At 51.4% G+C, this 13,198-nt stretch overlaps 1 protein-coding gene across 1 annotated transcript; it reads left to right on the plus strand.

Annotated features, from left to right (window-relative positions):
* The first annotated feature begins 1,869 nt into the window (after positions 1-1,869).
* On the plus strand, positions 1,870-12,497 carry C1R (complement C1r). Its single transcript, XM_055396086.2, has 11 exons — positions 1,870-2,025; positions 2,740-2,968; positions 4,877-5,069; positions 5,401-5,547; positions 5,637-5,833; positions 6,340-6,487; positions 6,595-6,716; positions 9,295-9,373; positions 9,691-9,846; positions 11,079-11,153; positions 11,609-12,497. Coding segments are annotated over exons 1-11 (2,118 nt in total). The 5' UTR covers positions 1,870-2,023; the 3' UTR covers positions 12,379-12,497.
* Positions 12,498-13,198: the final 701 nt, after the last annotated feature.

A 13,198-nucleotide genomic window follows, 5' to 3' on the forward strand; every position in this document is an offset into this window, starting at 1 on the left:
TGGCTTGAAGCTCAACATTCAGAAAACAAAGATCATGGCATCTGGTCCCATCACTTCATGGGAAATAGATGGAAAAACAGTGGAAACAGTGTCAGACTTTATTTTTTGGGGCTCCAAAATCACTGCAGATGGTGACTGCAGCCATGAAATTAAAAGACGCTTACTCCTTGGAAGGAAAGTTATGACCAACCTAGATAGTATATTAAAAAGCAGAGACATTACTTTGCCAACAAAGGTCCGTCTAGTCAAGGTTATGGTCTTTCCCGTGGTCATGTATGGATGTGAGAGTTGGACTGTGAAGAAAGCTGATCGCCGAAGAATTGATGCTTTTGAACTGTGGTGTTGGAGAAAACTCTTGAGAGTCCCTTGTACCGCAAGGAGATCCAACCAGTCCATTCTAAGGGAGATCGATCCTGGGTGTTCATTGGAAGGACGGATGCTGAGGCTGAAACTGCTATCCTTTGGCCACCTCATGAGACGAGTTGACTCACTGGAAAAGACTCTGATGCTGGGAAAGGTTGGGGGCGCGAGGAGAAGGGGACGACCGAGAATGAGATGGCTGGATGGTATCACCGACTCTGTGGACATGAGTTTGAGTGAACTCAGGGGGTTGGTGATGGACACGGAGGCCTGGCATGCTGTGATTCATGGGGTCGCGGAGAGTCGGACATGACTGAGCGACTGAACTGAACTGAACTGAACTGAACTACTCTTACTCCTACTCTCCCATTCCAGTCCATTTTAGTTCACTGATTCCTAAAATGTCAGTGTTCACTCTTGCCATCTTCTGTTTGACCATTTCCAATTGACCTTGATTCTGGACCTAACATTCCAGGTTCCTGTGCAATATTGTTCTTTACAGCATCAGACTTTACTTCCATCACCAGTCACATCCACAACTTGTGGTCCACAGCCAGACTGTCTGCCCAGCCCTTGGCGCCATGACCCTCAGGGGCTCACACTCTGGACCAGATGCTGAGGATAAAAGGATGTCTCCATCCCATCCTCAGCTGCCCTTGTTTCCCGAAGGGACAAACTCATTAGCAGGGCTGAGTCCATTGAGGGGGGAGGAAGGGCCTTTTTCTTTTTCTTTTTTTTTGCTGGGATCTTAGTACCCTGACCAGGGATCAAAGCCATGCTGCTTGCCTGGGAAGCTGGGTGTCTTAATCCCTGGACTACCAAGGAAGTCCAGGGAGGGTCTTAAAACAGACTCTAGTGATGCTTTGGGGCCACAGCAGTCCCTGTTCTACTTGTCATTTTTTAAAATTTCTTTATTAGCTGCACTACATGGCATGTGGGATCTTAGTTCCCTGACTGAGGTTTGGAAACACGGAGTTTTAACCACTAGCGCTTGAGGTAAGTTCCAAGTGTCATTGCCGAGGGAAGCAGGGCGGAACCCCCGGTCAAGCAAGCTTCTCTCTCCTCTGCACCCTCCTGCACTCCCCACTTCTAATCCTTGCTTCTGTATCATTATCCTGGGCATTGAACCCTGGTCATTCCTGGACCAGAGCTTCTGGCTAACTAAGGACAGGGAGAATGGGGTTAAAGCGGAAGAGAGGGTCACAAAAACCCCCCCTCAACTGCGATTTCCACTGCTCTTTGGGTAGGAACCCTGAACACTCAGCCACAGTCACCCGAAAGGGTCCTGAGGAAGGGAGGTAGGGGGGTGGATTCCCATTAGATTTAGAAAGGGACATCTGGGCCTGCAATCCAAGGCTTTTCTGTCCCTAAAAATGCAGAACCTTCTCTAGCCCTCACCCTGAAGGCCAGCAGGTGGCAGCACCATCAGGCATTTCACAACCAAAACTAAACCGAAACAGAATTGTTTAATTTTTTTTCTTTTTTGGTTTTGTTTATGCAAATAGTTCATTCCCTACAACCTTCCTCCCGGAATGGTCACCCCTTCCCCCTCCACAGCCCCTCCCTCCCCCTCCCCTCCTCCGCATGACCCTGCTCTCTCTGCACCCAGAGTGCATGAAGACGCTGTCACGAGAGTCAGGGATCCAACAACAGGCCTTGAGAAATGTGAGTAAGCCTGGTGGGGACCAAGGAAGGAGGGAGACGCCAGAGGGGACGATCCTGGGCACGGGGGGCCCCCTGTGCCCAGACTTATTCAGGGAGGTGGCAGCACCCTGCCCCTCCCCATACACCTTATCCCTCCAGGGTGCCCACCGTGCATGCTAGCAAATGCATGCCCCATCTCTCCTCCCAAGGAGAAAGGAGATTGACCCAGGAGGTGAGGCCACACTGCCTTCCTCCTCCAGCTCACAGGGAGCAGCGAGGTGTGTGTGTGGGGGGGTGGTCCCTCGGCCTGGAGGGTCAGCCTCTGTGCCTGAGACCATCTTCCATAGGCGGTCTCTCCCAGAGGCCTTGCTGAGCATGTGGGAGCCATTCCAGAAACCATGACTGGAAGCCCTTACCCTCAGTTTACAGGTCCAAGCCAGCCCGATTCCTGGAAGGGGAGCAAAGTGATGCAACAGGGCAGGGAGGAGGCTGGGAGAGAGGTGGGGGGAGTGTGATGGCCTCTGGACTGGACACTGCCCCGGGGAGGAGCACTCAGTGCAGCAGCTGCAGAGAGCAGCCTCCCCCTTGCACCCTCCCCACCCACCCTAGGACATCTCCCTGAGATCAAGAATGGACCGAGAGGAAAAGGCCCGGTGGTACAGCAATCCCATCCCCTACCAGACAGCAAGGGTCTGCAGCCCTCCCGCCCTACAGACACCTTTTTTCTTTTGGCAGGTGGCTCTTATACCTCCTGCTGCCAGTCCTGTTCTACGGGGTTGGAAGCACCATCCCCACCCCTCAGAGGCTCTACGGGGAGGTGACATCCCCTTTGTTCCCCAAGCCTTACCCTAACAATTTTGAGAGGACCACTGTGATTACAGTACCCACAGGGTACAGGGTGAAGCTTGTCTTCTGGCAGTTTGACCTGGAGCCTTCGGAAGGTTGTTTCTATGACTATGTCAAGGTAGGGGGGCAGATTAGGGGGGTGGGTAGAGGGAGAACTGAGTGTCTCTGGAACCTGGGGACCCAAGTTCTGACCAGCCTGGATAGGACACCCTGCCTGGGGACACGGCCCCAAGCCGGTAAAAGCTGATGGTCAGGAGGGGTTCTGGAAGACCAAGGGTGTCGAGGATGGGAGGCCAACGGTCTGAGAGATGCTCGTGGAGCATAGAGAGGAGAAACAGAGAGGGAGGGGACAGGCCCTGCTCTTGGGGAATGCACTGTCCACAGGAGTCAGCAAAACCTTCCCTGTCTGCTTACTTGCCGGGAGGATTTTGGAAACTCCCGTGCCTCGGTCTCCCTGTTGCCATGGAGAGTGTCGCCGTGGCTCCCTCCTCACCAGGAACACAGGGTCGTGGGGAAGCAGCATGTGTGTGGTGGTGGCTCAAGGGTGGTCGGTCTCCAGCCAGGACAGTGGGCTCAGTCCCCTCTCTGTCACTACCAAGGGCCCCATCCCAGTCCCTCTTTCCACATCCAATAAAAATGAGGCTCCTGGAGACTTCCCCAGTGGTCCAGTGGCTAAGACTCTGTGCTCCCAAGGCAGGGGACCCAGGTTTGATTCCTGGGGAATTTAGTTAGGAAACTAGGATCCCGCCTACTGCACAGCACAGCACAAAAAAAAAAAAAAAAGAGAGATTCTTGATTCAGGATTCAGATAGAGCGTACATACGGCCCATAAATACTATTTCCAGGAGATCCCCTGTGGGGTATAAAAGAATACCATGAAAATGCCGTATCTTCCCAGCCCAGAGGACTTGAGATGTCAGCAGTGCTGGTAGGGAGGGTCCTGGTAGCAGGCAAAGTGGGGATGAGATAGGAGGAGAGGCGTCTTCTGCTTTGCAGGAGGTAAGGAATCTGTGAAGGAAGACATAAGGAGCTCAGTGATGCTTGCTAAGCTGGCAGGTCCCAGATGCTCACATTCAGCTGAATATCAGGAGTCATGGCTGGACAGGAATGGGCTGATCAAGACAAGGTGGAAGGACAGGACAGAGGGTAAGGCAGACCATCCAGGCTCTAGGGATGAAGGAATGATAGAAACCAGGAAGAGGTAACCAGGATCCCAGTGGGAGGTGGACACAGGAGGAGGTGGGGGTGAAGAAAGGTCTGAGACATGTTGTTCAGTCTCTAAGTTGTGTCAGACTCTTTGCAACCCCATGGACTGCAGCACACCAGGCTTCCCTGTCCTTCAGCACGTCTCAGAGTTTGCTTGAACTCATCCATTGAGTCAGTGATGCCATCCAACTGTCTCATCCTGTCATCCCCCTCTCCTCCTGCCTTCTATCTTTCCCAGCATCAGGGTCATTTCCACGAGTGAGCACTTCATATCAGGTAGCCAAAGTATCGGAGCTTCAGCTTCAGCATCAGTCCTTCTAGTGAATAAGCAGAGTTGATTTCCTTTAGGATTGACTGGTTTAATCTATTTGCTGTCTAAGGGACTCTCAAGAATCTTCTCCAGCACCACAATTTGAAAGCATCGGTTTTTCAGCGCTCAACCTTCTTTATGGTCCAACTCTCACATCCATACATGACTACTGGAAACATCATAGTTTTGACTAGACGTACCTTTCTCAGCAAAGTGATGTCTTTGCTTTTTAATATGCTATCTAGGTTTGTCATAGCTGGGGGTCATATAAAGGGAGGGCCCAGTCCCAGGCACGGGCTATTGTGCAAGGTCAGCCGATGGGGATGCAGGACAGAGGAAAGGCCTCTGAGGAAGTTGGAATAGCCAGAGCTCAGCAGGTAGAGAGCAGCTGGAGACCATCCAGGGGGGCGGGGGCCATCCCCTCTCTGGAACAAGAGAAGGATGACCTTCATAACCTTCCATGTGGGACATGTCCCCTCAACAGCTTGTCCGCCTGTCCCTCCTCCACAGATTTCTGCTGATAAGAAGACCATGGGGAGGTTCTGTGGGCAGCTGGGTTCTCCCCTGGGCAATCCCCCGGGAAGGAAGGAATTCATGTCCCAAGGAAACAAGATGCTGCTGACCTTCCACTCAGACTTCTCCAACGAGGAGAATGGCACCATCATGTTCTACAAGGGCTTCCTGGCGTACTACCAAGCCGTGGGTGAGTCATGCCTGTGCTGGGCTCCTGGGCTCACACTTAATGACGGCCGGAAAAGGGGATTCTTGAATTCAAAGATTTGGGAAGCCTGGCCTTCTTATTTTTTCCCAAGAGAGCTTTTTCTAGGAGAGGGCTATCCCCCAGGGTCCTGTCCCCACTGAGCAGGTCCCAGAAAGGGTCAGAGGGGCCCGGAGTTCCAGGTGGCCTGAAATAACTTTGTCCTTAGGCCTCTGATGAGTGACCTCGCTGAGACCAGCACCTCCACAGGTCCCTCCCCTGCCCCCCACCCTGGCTTCTGTGGAATTTGAATCCTTCCTTCCGGAATCTCTTCCAGACCAAGACGAATGTGCCTTGCAGCTCAACTCGGCTGAGGAGGACCCCCCGCCCCGGTGCCAGCACCTGTGCCACAACTACGTCGGTGGCTATTTCTGCTCCTGCCGTCCAGGCTATGAGCTCCAGCAGGATGGGCGCTCCTGCCAGGGTGAGGTCCTGCCTGGGTGGTTTTGGAGGAGGCAGGGGCTGAGCAAGGTGGGGCTCACTGGATGACCCGCTCCCCCTCTGTTCTCCCAGCCGAGTGCAGCAGCGAGCTGTTCACGGAGCCCTCGGGCTACATCTCCAGCTTGGAGTACCCCCGGCCCTACCCCCCTGACCTGCGCTGCAACTACAGTATAAGAGCAGAGCGGGGCCACACCCTCCACCTCCAGTTCCTGGAGCCTTTTGAAATTGATGACCACCAGCAAATACACTGTCCCTACGACCAGCTGCAGGTACAGCCAACCCACCCACAGAGAGAAATCCTCTCGTCCCCATCCCCACACATCTCCTCTCATCCCTCCTCCCCACTGGATCATCTGGCCAATGAGTGCAGAAATGGCCAATGTCCCACATGAATTGTCCTACACACCTGGCTTCCCAGGTGGCTCTAGTGGTAAAGAACCTATCTGCCAATGCAGGAGATGTAAGAGATTCAGGTTCAACCCCTGGGTCGGGAAAATCCCCTGGAGGAGGTCATGGCAACCCACTCCAGTATTCTTGCCTGGAGAATTCCATGGACAGAGGAGCCTGGCAGGCTACGGTCCATAAGGTTGCAAAGAGTTGGACTCGACTGAGCGACTTAGCACACACTCCTGGCTGGTGGGTCCCAGGGAGGCTTTCTCCCCTCCAGCTGAAAACATACACCAAGCAGGATCCACGCCACCAGCACCACCGCCTTAGCCCTGTGTCTGAACTGGAGACATGACCCTCCCTCCGTCCACCCCCACCACCACCGCAGATCTATGTCAGCGGGAGGAACATTGGTGAGTTCTGTGGAAAGCAAAGGCCCGAGCGCATTGATGCCCAAAGCAACTCGGTGGACCTACTCTTCTTCACGGACGAGTCAGGGGACAGCCGGGGCTGGAAGCTGTACTACACCAGTGAAGGTAAGGCTGCCCGGGGCCCCTCCCGGGCCAGAAAAGGGCCAGGATGAGGCAGGTAGAGAGGAGGCCAGTGGCTCAGAAATAAACGTGCCCTCTGGTCTCCCTAACAGTCATCAAGTGCCCGCAGCCCAAGACCCTGGATTCATTCACCATCATTCAGGACCTGCAGCCTCAATACCAGTACCGGGACTATTTCATTGCCACCTGCAAAAAAGGCTACGAGCTCGTGGAGGTAAGAGCCAGGGCCGAGGGGAGGGAGCTGACCCAGAGTCCAGCATAATTCACATGGAAGATGGAGGCTCAGCCCCACATGGAAACATAAGCATGTTTAAGTTGGAAGGATTACCTGGCCTGCTCCAACTTGACTGCACACTGGAAATAAGATTTCAAAATTCTGATGTTCAGTCCCCTGCTAGAGACTAGTCCATGGGTCTGAAGGGGAGCATGGGTGTCAGGATCACCTATTGTTACTCGGTGATTCTAATGCCCAGCCAAGTCTAAGAACTACGGGACCTCGCCCCCGTAACTCACTATGCAGTGAGGAACCAAACAGGTTGGGGTGAAGGTGAGTGCGAGGCCTCACTCAGTCAGCGTCACTGGGACTGTGTACAGCAGGGACCGGCACCAAATCCCCTGCCTCTTGCTCCAGGGCTCTCGGTTTTTGTTTTTAAAACCTACCTGGCTTTCCTCGATAATTCATGAATCGGGCAGCATTCCATCGAACAATCAGAAGAGACTCCGTTTATGTCTACCGGTGGTCTTACCCCAGACCCAACCCCCTGTCCAGAGCTTTGCAGACCCAGGAAAGAATGCGGTTTGCTCCACTGGTCCATCTCACAAAAGCTGGGAAACTAAAATGCTACTCTCGGGACTGCCCGGTGATCTAGTGGTTAGAATCCACCTTCCAGTGCAGGGGGCATGGGTTTGATCCCTGGTTGGGGAACTGAGATCCCACATGTCTCAAGGCAACTAAGCCCATGAGCCACAACTACAGAAAGCCGCGAGGAAACAGTGAAGGCAATTAATAATATTAATTAATTAATTAATGCCATTTTTACAAACCATACAATTGGAATTACCCTGGCCAGGGACGTGGGACTAGACATCCCATCTTTGTCCAGTAGGTCCCCTTGGAAGACCCACCCTGAATCAGAGAAGAGACCTTCGGTTTGTTGTGGTGAATTCACCCAACAAATATTTTAAGTGTTGATTCAGTGACAGGCAGTGTTCTGGATGTGGGAGGTACAGTAAAAAGAAACACACATGTTCACACAGGTTTCGTGGTGCTTACCTTTGAATCGAGATGAGTCAGCCAGATCACTGCTCGTTAGTCCAGGAAGGACTGGGGGTCCTGGGCACACCCCTCCCCCCCCGATCAGGAACAGCCTGTCCCATCTATGCCACCAGCACCCTTACCTTGTCACTTATCATTCACATCATCAACTTTAAACCTAGTCACACAGTTCATCTCACATTATTTACTTTTTATTTGACTCAGCAGTAAAGACTCTGCCTGCAATACAGGAGACATGGGTTCAATCCCTGGGTGGGAAGATTCCCCTGGAGAAGGATATAGCAACCCACCCCAGTATTCTCGCCTGGAAAAGTCCGTGGACAGAGGAACCTGACAGTCTACAGTCCATGGGATTGCAAATCAGTCAGGACATGACTGAGTGACTACATGATAATTTACATTTTGCTCAGATATCCTAGCTCTTATGCACATTCTCTTGCAGTCTGATCCAGGGCTAACAATCTGAGATGATTGTTGGTGTTAATAAAACTCATTCATGTTGTCCAATTACTTTTCATTTCAGAGGGTGCTGTCTCCTGGCCTGTCCCTGCCATCTGCTGGCCTAGGAAAGCACTTAGCATATGTCAGCATCTTGAGTCCCCTTGAAAGTGGCTGGGCTGTGCTAGCATTTTAGGAAAGGCCCTTAGCCTTGAGAAGACTGCAGTCTGGGGCCAATGGGGTGATACGGTGTTTACCTGGCAGGGCAGTCCAGAGGGAAGAAACATGGCCTTACTTCAGGGCAGAGATTTTGTTTCAGTGCAGAGAACGTGCAACTGTGCTTGTGGCTTGTTTGCTTTTTAATTTAAAACTGTGAAGTTCAGGGACTTCCCTGGTATTCCAGTGTCTGAGATTCTGCACTCCCAATTCAGGGCGCCTGGGTTCGATTCCTAGTCAGGAAACCTGACCCCACATACCTCAACTAAAGATCCCACGATAAAGATTGAAGATCCTGAGTGCCACAACTAAGTCCCAAAGCAGCCAAAACAAATAATAATAAATAAATAAATATTTTTAAAAATAAAATTATGGGGTTCAACTGGACCTCAGTGGAAACTCTTGAAATCCCCTCAGGAGTCTAGAGAGGGGATTATTGGGTATAAAAACTAGCCCTAGCTCCGATATTATTTTTTTTTTAACTATTTATTTATTTGGCTGTGTCAGCATGTGGGCTCAGTAGCTGTGGCATTCGAGCTTAGTTGCTCCCCAGCATGTGGAATCTTAGTTCCCTGACCAGGGATCAAACCCACGTCCCCTACGCTGGAAGGTGGATTCTTAACCACTGCACCACCAGACAAATCCCCAGCTCTGACTTCCTGCTGTGTGGCTCAGTGCGCCCATCTGTCAGTCTGGTCTGAGAGGACTGGCTAGGAAGAAGGGCCCAGGAGCCACATCCATAAGTGTTGAGGTTCGAGGGCTGAGAGCTGATTTGCATCCTTACTGCTCCCCTGTGGGCAAGGGGAGGAGGGAGCCTCAGGGCCTCCTTGTACTAATGGCTCCTCCACCTCTGCTCCAACAGGGGAACAAGGCACTCCTGTCCTTCACAGCTGTCTGCCAGGATGATGGCACATGGCACCGTGCCATGCCCAGGTGCAGGAGTAAGTTGCAACTCAAGCATGTGTCCCCCCCCAGGAGAAGGGAAGAGGGTCGGGCCTAAGCGTCGCCCCCAAAAGCCATTCCCCTGACTTGTCCTTTGAAGGCTCCAGCCCACCAGAAACCAGTCAGCCTTCATCTCTGCAGATGAGGGGCTCTGCCCAGAACTGAGTTTTATCCCATCCAATTCTCATGCATCACAAGAGCCCCAATGACCATATTTCCCGAAGGCTCTCAGCATGTGCTGTGGGTTCCCACCCCTCCCACTGAAGTTCCGGTACAGTTGTTCTCAGCTGTCACATGGCCCTGTGTTCTCTCCAAGTCAAGGACTGCAGGCAGCCCCGGAGCCTGCCCAACGGGGCCTTCAATTACACCACCAGAGAAGGGGTGAACACCTATGAGGCCCGTATCCAGTACTACTGCCACGAGCCCTTCTACAAGATGCACACCAAAGATGGCAGAAGCGAGTCTGAGCGAGGTAGGAACACGCATAAATGGCTGTCTTCTCCCTCCTGTTGGAACATCCTCTGCAATTTCTTTCAACAGAGTCTCCAAGGAGGGAATATTAAGATGTGTATCCTGGGCACTGGCTTCAGGGGTGCCAAGAGGCTTCTAATAAGGTTGAAAAAGGAAACATTTGAGCTGATAGAATGAAAGACTCGAATCATAAACAGCTCTCTCTCACTCCCACCCCCACCCCCACCACCACCCTCACCAGCACCCCCACCGGCGCCCCCACCACAGGTTTATCAGTGGGGTTTCCTCAGCATTCTCCCACATCCCCTCTCAGGTTGCTGTGTTGTGACTTTTTGCATGACTAAATTACTTTCAGACTCATCAATGGGTATCTTGAAAACTTTTTAATGAAAGAAAAAACGTGATTTATAGGTTTAAAACATGCAGGAAAAAAATATCTTGTTTATAGGCTATTGTTGTTGCTGTAGTTAGTCACTCAGCCATGTCCAACTCTGAGACCTCATGGACTGTAGCCTGCCTGGCTCCTTGTCCATGGAATTCTCCAAGCAAGAATACTGGAATAGGTAGCCTTCTCCTTCTCCAGGGTACTTCCTGACCCAGAGATCAAACCCTGGTCTCCTGCACTGCAGGCTGAGTCTTTACCGTCTGAGCCACAAGGGAAGCCCTCCCTGTCTCTAGGAGGAGGGTAATGATGCATATCTGAAAGCATCACCAAGGTGCTTCAATGAGATAAAATGTTGAGGTCAAGCAAGGTACACTGTCCACAATCAGAAAACACAGCTACGAGTAATTCCCTGATGGTCCAGCAATTAGGACTCCATGCTTTCACTGCTGAAGGCTTGGGTTCAATCCGTGGCTGGGGAACTAAGATTTGCACAGCAGAGCCAAACAAACACCCTCAAAAAACAAAACAATAAAACACAATTCCCATTATCATCCGCTACCCAGCACCAAGATGCAATGATGATAAGATCTTCTTGATAAGTTCCTTCCAGTTTTTGTGTCAACTTTCACACATAGGGATCACCACAAATACGAGTTAAGTATTCTGATTTTTCCATTTAGCATCAGAACAAAAACATACACATGGAACTTTGTAAAACACACACTTTCAGTATCCCATCCGCGGATATTCCAACATTTCCCTTTGTTCCTGCTCCATTCTGTCCTTGCTTTGGTGCTCTTGGCCCCTGCCCACGACCCCCAGCCTGAGCTCAGCCCCTCTCCCCTCAGGGCTGTACACCTGCACGGCTCAGGGCATTTGGAAGAACAAGCTGGTAGGAGAGAAGATGCCGCAGTGTTTGCCAGGTGAGTGGAAGCCCTCCATTGTCCTCTGTGGCCAGGGCAGCCATGCAGAGCCTCAGAGGAGGGGTGGCACAGACAAGAGAGAGACAGTCCAGCCTGAAGCTGAAGACGGACGTGGGGCATCTGAAAAAAGGAGAGGAGATGCCCCAGGAGAAAGGCAGAGGGACCCAGAGAGCTGGCCCTGTCCTGACAGCCCTGGACTTTTCACTGAGCAGATGGGAGACCAAGAATAAATATAAAGGGCAAGAAAAGCCCCAGGAAAGAATAAATAAGAACGCGGAGAGATGACTGACAATATGCCAAAGTCAAGGGGTGAAGAGAGGGGTGGGGTGGGAGGATGGGGAGGGAGGAAAAGGCCCTGAACCAAAAACAGGGGCAAAGGGAAGGGGACAGGCCAGGGAGGGAGGCGGGTGGCCAGGTGCTGACTTCTCTCTCCCCCTCCATTGTCTCCTCCACAGTGTGCGGGAAGCCCGTCAACCCCGTGGAGCAGAGGCAACGCATCATTGGAGGTCAGAAGGCCAAGCTGGGCAACTTCCCCTGGCAGGCCTACACCAACATCCACGGGCCCGGGGGCGGCGCACTGCTCGGGGACCGCTGGATCCTCACGGCCGCCCACACCATTAACCCCAAGGACCACGAGGCGCAGGGCAGCCCCAACTTAGACGTGTTCCTGGGCCACATCAACGTGGAAGATATCACCAAGCTGTCCAACCACCCGGTCCGAAGGGTCGTAATCCACCCAGACTACCGCCAGGAAGAGTCCCACAATTTCGAGGGGGACATCGCCCTCCTGGAGCTGGAAAATAGCGTCACCCTGGGCCCCAACCTCCTGCCCATCTGCCTCCCAGACAACGAGACCCTCTATGACCCAGGTCTCGTGGGCTATGTCAGTGGCTTTGGGATCATGGAGGAGAGAATTTCTCACAACCTCAGATTTGTCCGTCTGCCAGTAGCTAGGCGAGAGATTTGCGAGCGCTGGCTCCGGCAAAAAAACAGGAATGATGTGTTTTCTGAAAACATGTTCTGTGCTGGGAGCCCAGCCACAAGGCAGGATTCCTGCCAAGGGGATAGTGGAGGGGTCTTTGCAGTGAGTGATAAGAAAAATGACCGCTGGGTGGCCACGGGCATTGTGTCCTGGGGCATCGGGTGTGGTGAAGGGTACGGATTCTACACCAATCTCCTCAAGTACGTGGATTGGATCAAGAAAGTGATGGAAGAGGAAGACTGAGCCCAGAATTGCCTAGGTCAGAATCCATAGAGCAGTGTATTAAAAAAAATTTTTTTTTATCTGACCAGTTGTTGATAACTTCTAAGAATCCATATTAAAATCACTAATGCAGAAAGACACCACGTGAAATAAATTCTCTTTTATTTAGTCCCATCCACGTTATTCACCTGAAACAACCACAAAGGTCACCTTTATTTCCCCCAAGAATTGCACAAGATATAGTCCACAGTATCTAGGTATCATTGTCCTCTTCCATTTTTATACCATGGCATAACTGAATATGGAATGTCTTCCAAAAAAAATTTTATGGGAAAGCCCATTGTGTAAAATGAATTTAAAGCAGTATTTAATAAATATAAATATATTTAGTGACATCAGGGCTTCCCTGGCAGATCTGCCATAGAATCTGTGTGCCAATGCAGAGACAGTTTCGAGACTGTTTTGATCCCTGCTCTGGGAAAATCCCACATGCCTCAGAGCAACTGAGCCCGTGCACCGGGGCTCCACAACCTTCCAGCCGCAACTACTGAAGCCAGTGTACTCTAGAGCCTGTACTGGGCAATAGGAGAAGCCCACGCAACAATGAAGACCCAGCACAGCCAAAAAAATTAACTGATTTTTAAAAATATTTAGCAAAATCATATGTGAAATATTTTCATAGGAACGCAATGGGAACAGTTAAGTTGCTGCACACATTTATCATTAGAGTTGTAGATACTTTATCTCTGTCTTTTGTAATGATTATACACTACAAAGAAAATCCTTATTTTCCCACATAAACAGTTGCAGATACAAGATCTTTTTTAACAGGTCAGTTTCC

The sequence above is a fragment of the Moschus berezovskii genome, chromosome 6 (assembly GCF_049115385.1).
Source record: "Moschus berezovskii isolate FMDL1 chromosome 6, NW_MosBer_1.0, whole genome shotgun sequence".
Taxonomy (NCBI): Eukaryota; Metazoa; Chordata; class Mammalia; order Artiodactyla; family Moschidae; genus Moschus; species Moschus berezovskii.

Coding starts and splice junctions, on each gene's coding strand:
- C1R (XM_055396086.2), top strand. Junction 2,969..4,876: donor GTTTCTATGACTATGTCAAG/GTAGGGGGGCAG, acceptor CCTCCTCCACAG/ATTTCTGCTGATAAGAAGAC. Junction 6,717..9,294: donor AAGGCTACGAGCTCGTGGAG/GTAAGAGCCAGG, acceptor CTGCTCCAACAG/GGGAACAAGGCACTCCTGTC.